This window comes from Desmodus rotundus, chromosome 1 (assembly GCF_022682495.2).
Source record: "Desmodus rotundus isolate HL8 chromosome 1, HLdesRot8A.1, whole genome shotgun sequence".
NCBI lineage: Eukaryota > Metazoa > Chordata > Mammalia > Chiroptera > Phyllostomidae > Desmodus > Desmodus rotundus.
Window position 1 is genome coordinate 163,606,184 of NC_071387.1, and position 12,443 is coordinate 163,618,626.

Consider the following 12,443-nt stretch of genomic DNA (forward strand, 5'->3'; position numbering starts at 1 on the left):
TGATGGGGAAGAGTGATGGAGAACTGTTGGGGAAAAGTAAAGAGGATCAGGAATGAGAAAATAATTTTCTTTCTTTTTTTGACATGCATATGTGTGATCATATCTTCTTTCTAGGAAATCAGTTCCTATCTAATTACTTCAGTTTTATTCTTAATCCCAATAAAGTTTTTGAGGTTTCTTTTAGCTTTTAGGTTTTTCATTTATAAAAAGTATACATGCTCATTAAGTAAAACAGGAAAATAACAAAGTTAAAAGAAAAAAACCTCGTATGTGGTAATATTAATTTTTCTCCTTTTTCACTTACCTGTGCAATGTGAAAGTGTCTGACATGTTATATTGCTGTCTACTGTTTATATATTTTCCAGTTGTATTTTTAATTAGAAAAAAGTAAGCCTTCATATGATTTTGTAGGGTTAAGACAAGAAATACATATTTAATTATAAATAAGAATGCAGTTATTTAACATTACCTATCATATTTCTAATTCCTATGAAAATGATATATTTTAGTAGTTGTATAATATGAAAAATCTAAATATGGACTTTTTTTCTTTTGTATAGGAATGAAGATCTAAAGCAAATGTTGGAGAGCAACAAAGATTCTGCTAAGTTGGATGCAATGAAACGGATTGTTGGGGTAAGTAAAATTGATGATCATTTTGATTTTTGGAAAATGAACACGTAGTGTATTAAATATACATATTAAATATGTTAAATACCAAATTGAACATGCCATTTGCTTTTCAATATTAACTGAGAACTTTGTATCTAAAGTGTTTTGTAAGAAATACTGAAGTGCTAAAATTCAGAAACTTGAGTTCTAATTCTGTCTTTTCTGTGTTTTGATCAATATTAACTGAGAACTTTGTATCTAAAGTGTTTTGTAAGAAATACTGAAGTGCTAAAATTCAGAAACTTGAGTTCTAATTCTGTCTTTTCTGTGTTTTGATTTCCCTATCTCTTAATATCAAGATGTTTCTCCTATGAAATAAAGAGTGCTAATCATTTTGAAGACAGATTATATACAGCAGTATTTTTACTTCCAACAAAGAGGGATATTAATTAGCTAATGGATTTTTTTGGTAATTTTATGACCTAAAAATTGGGAGCATGTTTTCTGTGTTTTAAATTTCATTAATTCCAATAGAAATGTTTTATTCAGTTTAGTAGCATAGAGCTTCTAATAAGTGTTAGTAAACATAAGAGCATTGTCCAGATTTCACTTGCAATGCAAAATCCATACAATGGGCTAATATTAGTAGGGGGGTTCTATTGTCAGAGAGCTAAAAATATAACGTGATTCCTAATTATTTTTAAAATCATTAGTAAAATTTTTTACAAGTTACGTTGTACTTGCTCTCTTTGTATTTGGTTTTTTACATTCAGAGTGAAAAAAACTGGCTTAATTTAGTGACTGTCTAATGCCTAATGGTTTTGTGAAACTATTTCACAGAACTAGTTCAGTTCAGTGGAATTAAATTCACAAAACTTGTCTTTTTCATTACTATTATGCTTTTTATCACCACCATTGCTGATGTTATTTTCTACACATTTTTATATAAGGTCAAAATGTAAAAAAGTTGTATAATTGCACAAATAAACTCTATTGTAATAAGGTGACAGCACAACTGCCACCATACGGGAGTTTGAAATCTCCTTTCTTAATATATCAAAGTCCAAATCCCATTTATGAAAGATGGTTATGGATATCAGTATGTTCTGTTAAGAGGTGAGTTATGAAACCCAAATATAAAACTCAAGGACTCATAGTACCTGTAAAACACCTATAAATTACTTGATTGTTATATTCAGGTTTATGTTATTTGGTAATATAGGGGGAATGTTGAAGATTCTTTTGTAAATTTTTCATTTGTTAACGTTATGCTGCATTTATGGGCAGGTAGTTCTTGCTTTGCATGGCATTTATATGTACAAATTTCGTTATTGTAGTTAACTTAAATAACACAGTCTCCCAGTCCCCTAACAACATGGTTAAAATTTCAGTTATTGTGGTATATTGATGTACTAATTGTATCTGTATAAACTTCACCACTAACTCTTCAATCCACAACTCACTATCCTCCTTATGTGGATAACAAATGTCCATCACCGTCAGTGAAAAGTTATGTCACTTCTTTCAAACTCTTTTAGTGATTGGTCACTGCATTTTGCCCAGTTCATGCATATAGCATGTAGTGTTTTCTCCTTGTTTCCCAATGAGAAACCCACTGATATTAAAAATGGATAATTGAAAGAGGGATTTGGTCAATAAAGATGAAATGAAAATGCAGCAAAGAAATGAGAAGTGATACCATGGGAAATGAAAATCATAGACTGTCAGTGGAGTCATACCGGAATAGCTGACTGTGGGAATGGTCTCACTGCCTCTGTCCGAGAGACTCTGAATACGTAGCTGGAGGAACTTAGTACCAGTGGCTTTTCCACGCAAATGAGGAAGTGGGTTGTGATGAAAAGGATGAAGATACACGAGAGAAAGTGGCGCTGCCTAAAAACTTCACATTAAAGGAACTCTAGGAGATAATTCATGACAGTGAAAGTGCAAAGGATAAAATGTCGAGAGGAGATCCGAATTTGAAAAGGAGTTTGGTAATCTACCAAGGAATAGAAAAGATTGCTCAGCATTTTAAGTTAAATGATGAGAAGGCCAGGCCATTCAACCTACACTTAGTTAATGCTCAGTGTTTCTAATGTTCTAAATTATGGTGCACTAAATAAATGTTAATTTTACTGTTTTCACTTTTCTATGTATTTATAATTGACAGAAGTAAAGTTTTAAAGTTTTTACAGAATTTTTAAAAGTCAGAGATCATTTGTAACTTTTACAGTTGATTGTCTTGTTTTTACCTGGCATTCCTGTAGGTTGCAGTTTTATACTACCACATAAAGCAAGCACTTCTCTTAATTATTTCATCCATCTTTGGCTTTTACTTCCCAAAAAGTAAATTATTTTACTAAATCTGAGGATACTATTGAAATTCCTAAATCTGAAAAATTGGTATCTTTTGTTTTCATTCCTCTCTTAAACTGATAAATAAAAATCAATGTTCTCATAATCTGGATTACTTAATTACCATAAATATAATTTAAATGTAAATAAATGTATCATAAAGAAGTAGAGATATAGCTGTATATCCCTATTAGTTATAGACTGTCTCTCATTAGGAAGTTTGTATAAAGGTGAATTTCAAACTTGGTCTTTTAACTGTAGGAAAATACGTAATTAAAAATTATTTTTTCACTTTGCATAACGATCTCAAGATGATCTATCCATGTGTTCATAAATGGCAGGATTTCCTTTTCTGTGGGTGAATGTTAGTCATACTATTCATATTATTCAATATTATTCATATATGTATAATGAACATGTGTATGTGTGTATGTGTGTGTATCATGTATCTTAAGCCATTCATCTCTTGAAAAGACATTTAGGTTGTTTCCATGTCTTGGCTATGGTGAATAATGCTGCAGTGAACTTGAGAGCACAGATATCTCTTAGAATTAGTGATTTCATTTCCATAGGCTGTATTCCCAGGAATGTAATTGCTGGATCCCTAGGAATGTAATTGTTCAGAAGTATTGAGGAAACTCCATACTTTTTTCCATAGTGGCTGTACCAATTTGCCTTCTCACCAGCAATGCTCAAGGCTTCCCTTTTTCCCACGTCCTTACCCATATTTGCTGTCTCTCTCTTTTTCTTTTTTTTTGATGATAGCCATTCTCACAGGCTTGAGGTGACAACTCATGGATTTGATTGACATTTCCCTGACAATTAGTGATGTTGAGCACCTTCTCATGTACCTGTTGGTACTTTAAACATACACAGTGTTCTACACATCTCAATTATGTCCTGGTAACCTGGAATTTTTTTTATTATAGAGTGATGTAAATATACATTTGTAAATTATCAAATAATGTTGAGGTATAAAAAGTAAAAGTTTCATCCTCAGATAAATTTTAGGGTCAGATTGTCAAGTTGTGTTAAAAATTGTTTTTGAATTTTGATTAGGATAATATGGAGTGTATATATTCTTTTCTTCTTTCCCTTTCGCTGACTTTCAGTGGCATTATATTTGTAGTTTGTAGTTTTCATCATAGAGATCTTGTGCATTCCTTATTAGAGACATTCCTGTGTATTTTAAAATCTTGGTCACCATTATGAATGGTCCCCGTAATTAGCTCGAGAGGCAGCTGCACGGCGATGTTTCCCTCCCTCCCTTTCTCTCTCCCGTCCCCTCTCTAAAAATAAATAAATAAATAAAAATCTTTTTTAAAAAGAAGGGGATATTTTCAAATTGTTTCTGTTAAGAATATATTTAAAATATCTAGAATATATTTCAAAAATCATACAACTCAGCAAATAACCAATGTGATTAAAATGGCTAAAGGACTTAAATAGGTATTTCTCTTATACTTCAGTAGTAGGTAATACTAGGGCCACTAAAAATTAGATGGTAAGTTATGCTAGACAAGGGGGTATCCAATATCCACTTTTTCCCCAAGTGGCCACTAATGGGTAGGTCATTGTTTTCCAAAATATTTCAAGTGTACCGTTATTTTTCTCCTTAGTACTCTCTTTCACCACTTCACATATATATTAGTGTGGTATCCTGTGCCCCCAATAGAAGGTAAGCTCCAATGGGCAAAGACTGTTTTGTTCTTGGTCGTATCCTGGAAGCCTAAAATGACCCCTGACGTGTAGTGCCCCCTCAGGAATTTAATTATTTATTTATTTCTTTATTGAGAGAGGGGAAGGAAGGAAGACAGAGAGGGGCAGAAACATTGATTGGTTGTCTGTTGCACACCCCCAACTGGGGACTGGCACTCAATCCACTGAGTCACACCAGCCAGGGCAGGCAGTATTTATTGACTGAATTTGACTATAGGGTTTTCCCTCCTTCTCTCAGGTATTAACATCCTTTTGAATAGCATTCCGTAGAGTAAAGTTGAGGAAGCCTTAGAACGGGATATAGTAAGGACAGGATCTCTGACTTTAAGCAATCATTGAATAACTGAAGGGGCCCTAGAGAACATTTAATCACTCTCTCCCTATTTTACAGATGAGGAAATTGAGACAGGTACAAATATCATACAAAGATCTTTTAGCTGCAGCATTTTGTGAAACTTTTGTGTTACTCAGCATATTTTATAAAGTAAATAATATCACAGGTAAGAAAACAAAGTATAAAAAGAGTAGCTTGTATTAGAGTATTTTAAAGTTGTCTTGTAGAAAGATCTGAGAAATTGCCACCTGGGATTATAATGCTTAAAATATCACATAGTAAAAAAAAAAAATCACATAGTAGTTATTAAACATTTGTCTTAAATTTGTAAAATGAATACCTTTTGTCTTTTTTGATTGTTTCTTAGATGTGGTGTGTAATTCATAAAGTATCCTTTTCAAAAAATGATCCTGTACTTAAAAACGATTTCATGGCTACCAAAGTCTGGACCTAAAATACATAAAAACATATTCTGAGAATGAGAGCAGAGGAAGAATACAGGTAGACATAAAACTGAAATAAATGGAAATAAAAACATATTAGAAATCCAAATGAAAAGTAATATTTAACAAATTCTAGAGGAAATTAGGCTTGGATGCCATAATGAGCTAGGTGTTAGGAGATGGTTCTATAAGGGAGAATGATTAGAATTTGATGATACTCTAGATAGAAGGTTAGAACTCAAAAAAGTAAAAAGAATTGGGTTGGAGTCATGATACGAGGGGGGCCCCCAAAATCTGGACTTACTTTCTGGAGGACAGTCTCCTTGTAGTACAGGCTTCTCTTGCTAGGTGGGTGTTCTAGGAACCCATCTGTATCAGTTGGCATCGTTGTGAGAAGCTGTGTTTGGCTTCAGTGAACTTTTTTCTGAAGAGTCAGCACATTTGCCCATTTCATAATAGGTGATTTACGAGTGCACCTGCCTACATCACTCTGAGTGTTCAGCAGTTTTTGACCAAAAACAGCATGACCCCCTGCTCCACTCTCCCTATTCACCCGATCTTGCCCCAAGCTACTTTTTTGTTTGTTTCCCTGGATGAAAAAAGTTCTCAAAAGAAAATGTTTTGCTGATGTGGAAGAGGTGAAACAAAAAATGTCAGAAGCACTTAAAGGCATTACAATCAACAAGTTCACAAACTGTTTGGAGCAGTGGAAAAAACATCTTGATAGGTATATTGCATCAAATGGGGAATACTTTGAAGGTGACTGAAGTTTAAAAATGTAAGAATAGATACACAGTTTTTTATAAATAAATTCCAGGTTTTGGGGGGGTCCTCCCTCATATGAGCATAGGCATAGAGAATATTCTAGAGAGGAGTAAGTGGATCGGTTTACTTTGATAATAACATTGGTATAGAACAATAGTGGTTGATGAGCTTAATTAGTGCAAATTATGAGGGTATTTGAACATTAATTGAAATAGTTTGAACTCTTAGGCAGTCAGGGGCTTTTGAAATCTTTGAGCCGGGCTTAACTTGTTAGTGATGTCCACTATGGATAGGAGGAGGAGACTGTGGGAAGAGCCCTTTGTGAGGTGATACTGACCTGTGCTAGGAAGTAGCAGTAAGAAGGGATGAGCTTGAATGTACTAAGGAGTATCACAAGTCCTAGTTATGAGAGATCAAGATAATTCTGTGGTTTTGGCATAATTGTTTGATATGTTTGGTATTATAGTTTTTGGGGAAATTGGTGGAAATAGGGAATTTTAGCAGAGTAGCAGAGTCATTTTATCATAAGAAATGAGTTTGGTTTTAGACATAGCAAGTTTGGGATGAGAGAGTCATCTAATGATGTCCAGCTAGAGAAGTAGAACTAAGACTCAGAGTTAGGGCTGGAGTCTGTGGAATTGATCCCCGTAGAGTTAAGTCATGAGGGTGAATGAAATCTTAGGAGTTTCAGAGGTTATAGAATAGTCTAGCCTGAAACGATGGTGATGTACATAACTTTAGTGGCCGGAGAGAGAGAAATAGGTGAAGGAAACTTTGAAAACTAATAGGGTTGGAGAAGTTGGGGAACGTATGAAGTAAAGCTAAGGAAAAAAGAATTACTTTTGGTGAAAATGTTTCTTCTGCATGCTTCCCACTCCACTGCAATACATCTTTTATTTATTTTTTAATATTTAGAGAGAGGGGAAGGGAGAGAGAAAGAAAGGGAGAGAAACATCAGTTTGTGGTTGCCTCTCACGTGGACCCCACTGGGGACCTGGCCCACAACCCAGGCATGTGCCTTGACTGGGAATTGAACCGGTGACCCTTTGGTTTGTAGCCTGTGCTCAATCCACTGAGCTACACCAGCCAGGACCCATTGCAATCCATCTTTAATGTAAGAACTTGGAACATAAAAACAGTACAAATATTTAAAAAGTACAACCCCATTAGACAGAGAAAACTATTATAAATATTTTGTTATATTTTACACTACTATATATTTCTCCCTTAATATGTCTATATATTTGCCTTTTTATATTGTCATACAAAAGATTGATTGTTCTTTGCTCTTTGCTGCAGATAGTTGGGTTAAGGAAGATGACTCAGAAAGGGTTCAGCTTGTTAATTTCGTAGCTTATTTGCTGATTCAGTCTTCTAAATATTTAATGTGGAATTTATGTTTTGTTTTCAAATGAATAATTTAAAAGAAGTTGCAGCTCTAATATTCCACTTTTATTCTTCAGATGATTGCAAAAGGGAAAAATGCATCTGAACTGTTTCCTGCTGTTGTGAAGAATGTGGCCAGTAAAAATATTGAGGTACTGTTTTGATTCACAATTTTCATGATTTGTTTTGTTGGAAAGAATCATATGCTCTTTACTTACTTGAAATGCAACATAAGATATTTAAGTATCACTAGATTTTCGTTGATTCTAAGGAGGGTATGTTTACTCAGTGGGAAGTAGTGATACCTGCGTGGAAGTCAAAACGCTAGCACCCGTGCCTCCTGCTTGTCCATTGTTAGAATAACAAATACGCCTGGTCCTCTTTTTGAGTCTGGGGAGTTTGGAAAAAGGAACTGTCTCCACTGAAGGATATTTTCAAGGACCTGGTAACATCAGGGCAGTGTTTTAGGTGCGTGTAAATGGAGTATAACAGGTGGAACTTAAGGATACAGGGAGTCTTTTCACTTATTATCAAGTATTATTAATATCCTTGAAGCTGTATTTCTTTGTTTTGTTTACGTATTTGGGAGGCGCTTACTTTAGGATGTACTTGTACAGTGTATGTGTTTAACTTATTGCAGTCTGTCTACCACCAGGGCTTACCATATGCATCTTTAAGTTATCACAATCTACTTTCAAATATCATATCATATCACTAGTCCTTCCTTATCCTTGGGGGATATGTTTTAAGACCCCCAGTGGTTGCATGGAGCCACAGATAGTACCAAAACCTGTGTACACCATGTTTTCTTCCCGTGTATACATACCTATGATAAAGTTTAATTAGGCACAGTAAGAGATTAACTACAGTAACTAATAATATGTACAAGTGAACAGTTACAACAATGTACTGTAATAAAAAGGTGTGTGAATGGCTTTGGGACCATTATTAAGTGAAATAAAGGTTACTTGAACACAAGCACTGTTGTAGATATTTCAACAGTCAGTCTGGTAACTGAGACGGGTACTGAGTGAGTCACGGGTGGGTAGCTGTGTAGTGTGGATGCGCAGGATGAAGGGATGATTTCACATCCTGCTCAGGACTGAGTGGGATGGTGTGAGATTTCATTACACTGCTCAGACAGCTCACAGTTTAAAACTTATGAATTGCTTATTTCTGGAATTTTCCATAATAGTTGCAGACCATGATTGACTGGGGAAAGTGAAACTGTGGATAAGGGGAAAGTACTGTACCACTCTAATATGCTTTAAAAACCTTGTGACAATCAATTTTCATTTGCACCCTCCCATTTTTTCCCGTTATTATGCATTTTACTTCTAAATGTGCTAAAACAGCCTAACTATATGGTTATTATTTTTGCTTTGAACTCAGTCATCTTTTAAAATACATGAGATGTAATTAACATGTCATAAACTTCTTAAAGTACACAATTCAGTGAATTGTGCAACAATCACACCATCTAATTCCTCATTTTTATCACCTCAAAAAAGTGTTTATTAGCAGTCACTCCCTATCCCCCAGCCCTGGGCAATCATTTATCTACTTTCTGTCCTGATAGATACGCCTGTCCTGGACATCTCATATCAGTGAAGTCAGATAATAGGTGGCTTTTGTGTCTGGCTTCTTTCACTTAATGTTTCCAGGGTTTATCCATGTTGTAGTATTTATCCTTCCTATTCATGCCTCCTTATTGCTTAAAAATATTATTTATTCTTTATTGTTTAATAATATTTCATTGTATGGATTTCCTGCACTTTATTTATTCATTTATCAGCTGATTGATATTTGGATTGTTTCTACTTTTTGGCTCTGCTGCTGAATGAATAATGCTGAATAATGCCGCCCTAAACATTCTGGACAAGTTTTTGTGTGGACACAGTGTTCATTTCTCTTGGGTATATGCTTTGGAGTGATATTGCTAGGTCATATGGTAACTCTATGTTTAACTTTTTGAGGAACTGCCAAATTGCTTTCCACAGCGGGTATACCATTTCACATTTCTATCAGCAATGTATGTAAGTTCTCATTTTTCCACATCCTCACCAACACCATTTTTCTTTTTTTAAAATTATTGTTTGTCTTTTAGATTGTAGACATTCCACAGACTGTGATGTGGTATCCATCTTATTTCCACCTTTGAAATTGTGATTCACATTTACCGCATAAAAATTTTTTGAGCATCTATTGGCCAAGTTTACATGTTTGGAAAAGTGTCTAGTATCATTTCCCAATTTTATAATTGGTTTGTTTGTCTTTTTATTGTTTATTTGTAGGAGTTCTTTATATTTCTGAATATTAGACTTTTATCTGATACGTGATTTGCAAATATTTTCTCCCATTCTGTGTGCTTTCTATTTTTTTGATACTGTCCCTTGAAGGACATTTTTAATTTTGATGAATCCCAATTTGTCTATTTTTTCTTTGTTTGCTTATGCTTTAGGTGTCATATCTAAGAAACTGATCTTCAACCCAAGGTCATGAAGGTTAATATTTGTCTTTTTCCTAAGAATTTTATAGTTTTAGCTTTTATATATGGGACTGTGATCCATTTTGAGTTGATTTTTGTGTATGGTGTTGCCTGCTTTCTGTCACTATGGTTTTGTCACTCTAGAATTTCTTACCCATCGAATCATACAGTGTGGAACTTGTGTTTGACTTCTTTTACTTAGGAAACTGAGGTTCCTCTATGCTGTTTCATGTATTCACATTTTGTTTCTTTTTGCTGTAATCTGGATATTTCACAATTTCTTTATCAGTTGAAATATAATTGGATTGAATTAAACGCTATGTGTGGACATATATTTTAATTTTTCTTGGGTAACTATCTGAGAATAGATTTGTTGCATTTTCTGGGAAGTATGTATTTAATTTTTAGGGAATAGTGCGGTGCTATATAGTTTTCCAGAGTGGTTGTATGCACTCCAACCAGCAGTGCATGAGAGTTCCAGTTGGTTCATATCCCTTCCAACACTTGATCTCGTAAGATTTTATGGTAGCTTTATTGTGCCTTTAATTGCATTGTCTGGGTATTTAGTGATTCTCAGCATTTTTTCATGATTTTGATGGTCAGTCATCTGTCTTTTCTAAAATATTTGTTCCAGTCTTGAGCCTCTTTTTAATTTTTTGTCTTAAGTATAAACATTCTTTATATATTCTGACAAAAGCTGTGTGTCAGCTAGATGGTTATTTACTATTATTTATTTTCTCCTGGTCTGTGTCTTTCTTTTTTCTTTTCTAATGTCTTTTAAAAAACAAGTGTTTGATTTTGATAAATTCCTTTTCATTGATTTTTTAGGTATAATTCAGGCTATTTTATGACCTGTGTAAGAAATTTTTGCCTAATCTAATGTCATAAAGATTTCTCCTGGTTCTAAAAGTTGAACATTTTTCTTTGTGATGTTTAGGCCTGTGATCCATGTCGTGGTGGGGTTCCCACGATGACCCACATACTCAGTGATTCACCGGGGGGGGGGGTTCATAGGAATGAGGACATAGTCACATGCATAGTTATGATTTATTAGAGAAAGATACCTAACAAAATCTGGTACTAGAAGAGGTACATAGGGCAAAATCTAGAGGAAACCAGATGCAAACTACCAAGAATCTTTTCCTAGTGCTTTTCCCAGTGACAAATAATATTTCCATCTTTAATTGTGACAAAATGTATGAGGTGTTGTCTACCAGGAAAGCTCGTTAGAGATTTAGTACCCAGCTCTTTCACTGGGGGCTCTTCATTTAGGGATTAACTGTTTAGCATGTACCTAAATTCCAGAGTCCCAGAAGAAGAGCACATGTTTAGTGCAAACTATATTGTTTGTGTGTAAACCACCCTAATTAGTTAGGGAATGAGGGAATGCCCCTGAAATTCAAATTCTCATATACCAGTCAGGGCCAGTTTGTAAGCAGACTTTCTAAAGAAAGCAGTCTCTGGCTTTGCATGTTGACTCTTTACATTTCAAATTAGATTGCCTGTGTGGTGTGAGGTAAGGTTCGAGATTCATTTCTCCCCAGATATTTAGGTGTTTTGCTGTCATTTATTAAGAAGACTGTATCTTTTTCTCATTGAATTACTCTGCCACTTTTGTGAAAAATTCTTGATCATGTAAATGTGAGTATAGTTTTGAACTTTTTTGTTTCGCTGATATATGTGTGTATCCTTATGCCTGTGCCACACTGTTTTGGGTACTGTAGTGTCATAGTAAGTCTTGAAGTCAGGTGGTGTAAGTTCTCCAGTATTGTTCTGTTTTCAACCTTGTTTTGGCTAATCTGGGTCCTTTGCCTTTCTACATGAGTGTTAAAATCAGCATCCTGGTATCTTCAAAAGCCTCTTGGGATAGATATTGTTGGCAATGAATTTATAGGCCGATTTGGGGAGAATTGCCATCTTCCCCACATTGTCTTTCAAATCCATGAACGTGATCTTCTGTAATTTCCCTTTGCAGTGTTTTGTAGTTGTTGGCATACAAACTTTACATATATTGTTAAATTTAGTTTTTAGTAGTTTCAAAGGCTTTTTCAAGTAGTGTTATCCTTTTAATTTCACTTCCCAATTGGTCATTGCTAGCATACAGATTCAGTACTTGCTAGATTTACTTATTAGTTCTGATATCTATTTTATAGATTTCTTAGACTTCGCTAAGTCTAAGCGAAGTCATAATATGACCATTTATTATGGTCATATTATGTCATATTATGTAGAAATACAATTTTACTCTTCTATTCTATATGTCTTTTTCTTGTCATATGGCATTGAGTATACCTGCACTACAATGTCGAATAAGAATGATGAGAGTGGTAACCCTCACCTT

At 34.5% G+C, this 12,443-nt stretch overlaps 1 protein-coding gene across 2 annotated transcripts in view; it reads left to right on the plus strand.

The window, feature by feature from the left end:
• AP3B1 (adaptor related protein complex 3 subunit beta 1) overlaps positions 1 to 12,443 on the plus strand; it is a 243,083-nt gene that overhangs the window by 27,449 nt on the left and 203,191 nt on the right. For both annotated transcript variants that reach the window (XM_045197878.3, XM_024563519.3), the window contains exons 2-3: positions 561 to 636; positions 7,692 to 7,766. In XM_045197878.3, the coding sequence (XP_045053813.2) occupies positions 561 to 636; positions 7,692 to 7,766 (151 nt within the window). The remainder of the gene's footprint in view (positions 1 to 560; positions 637 to 7,691; positions 7,767 to 12,443) is intronic.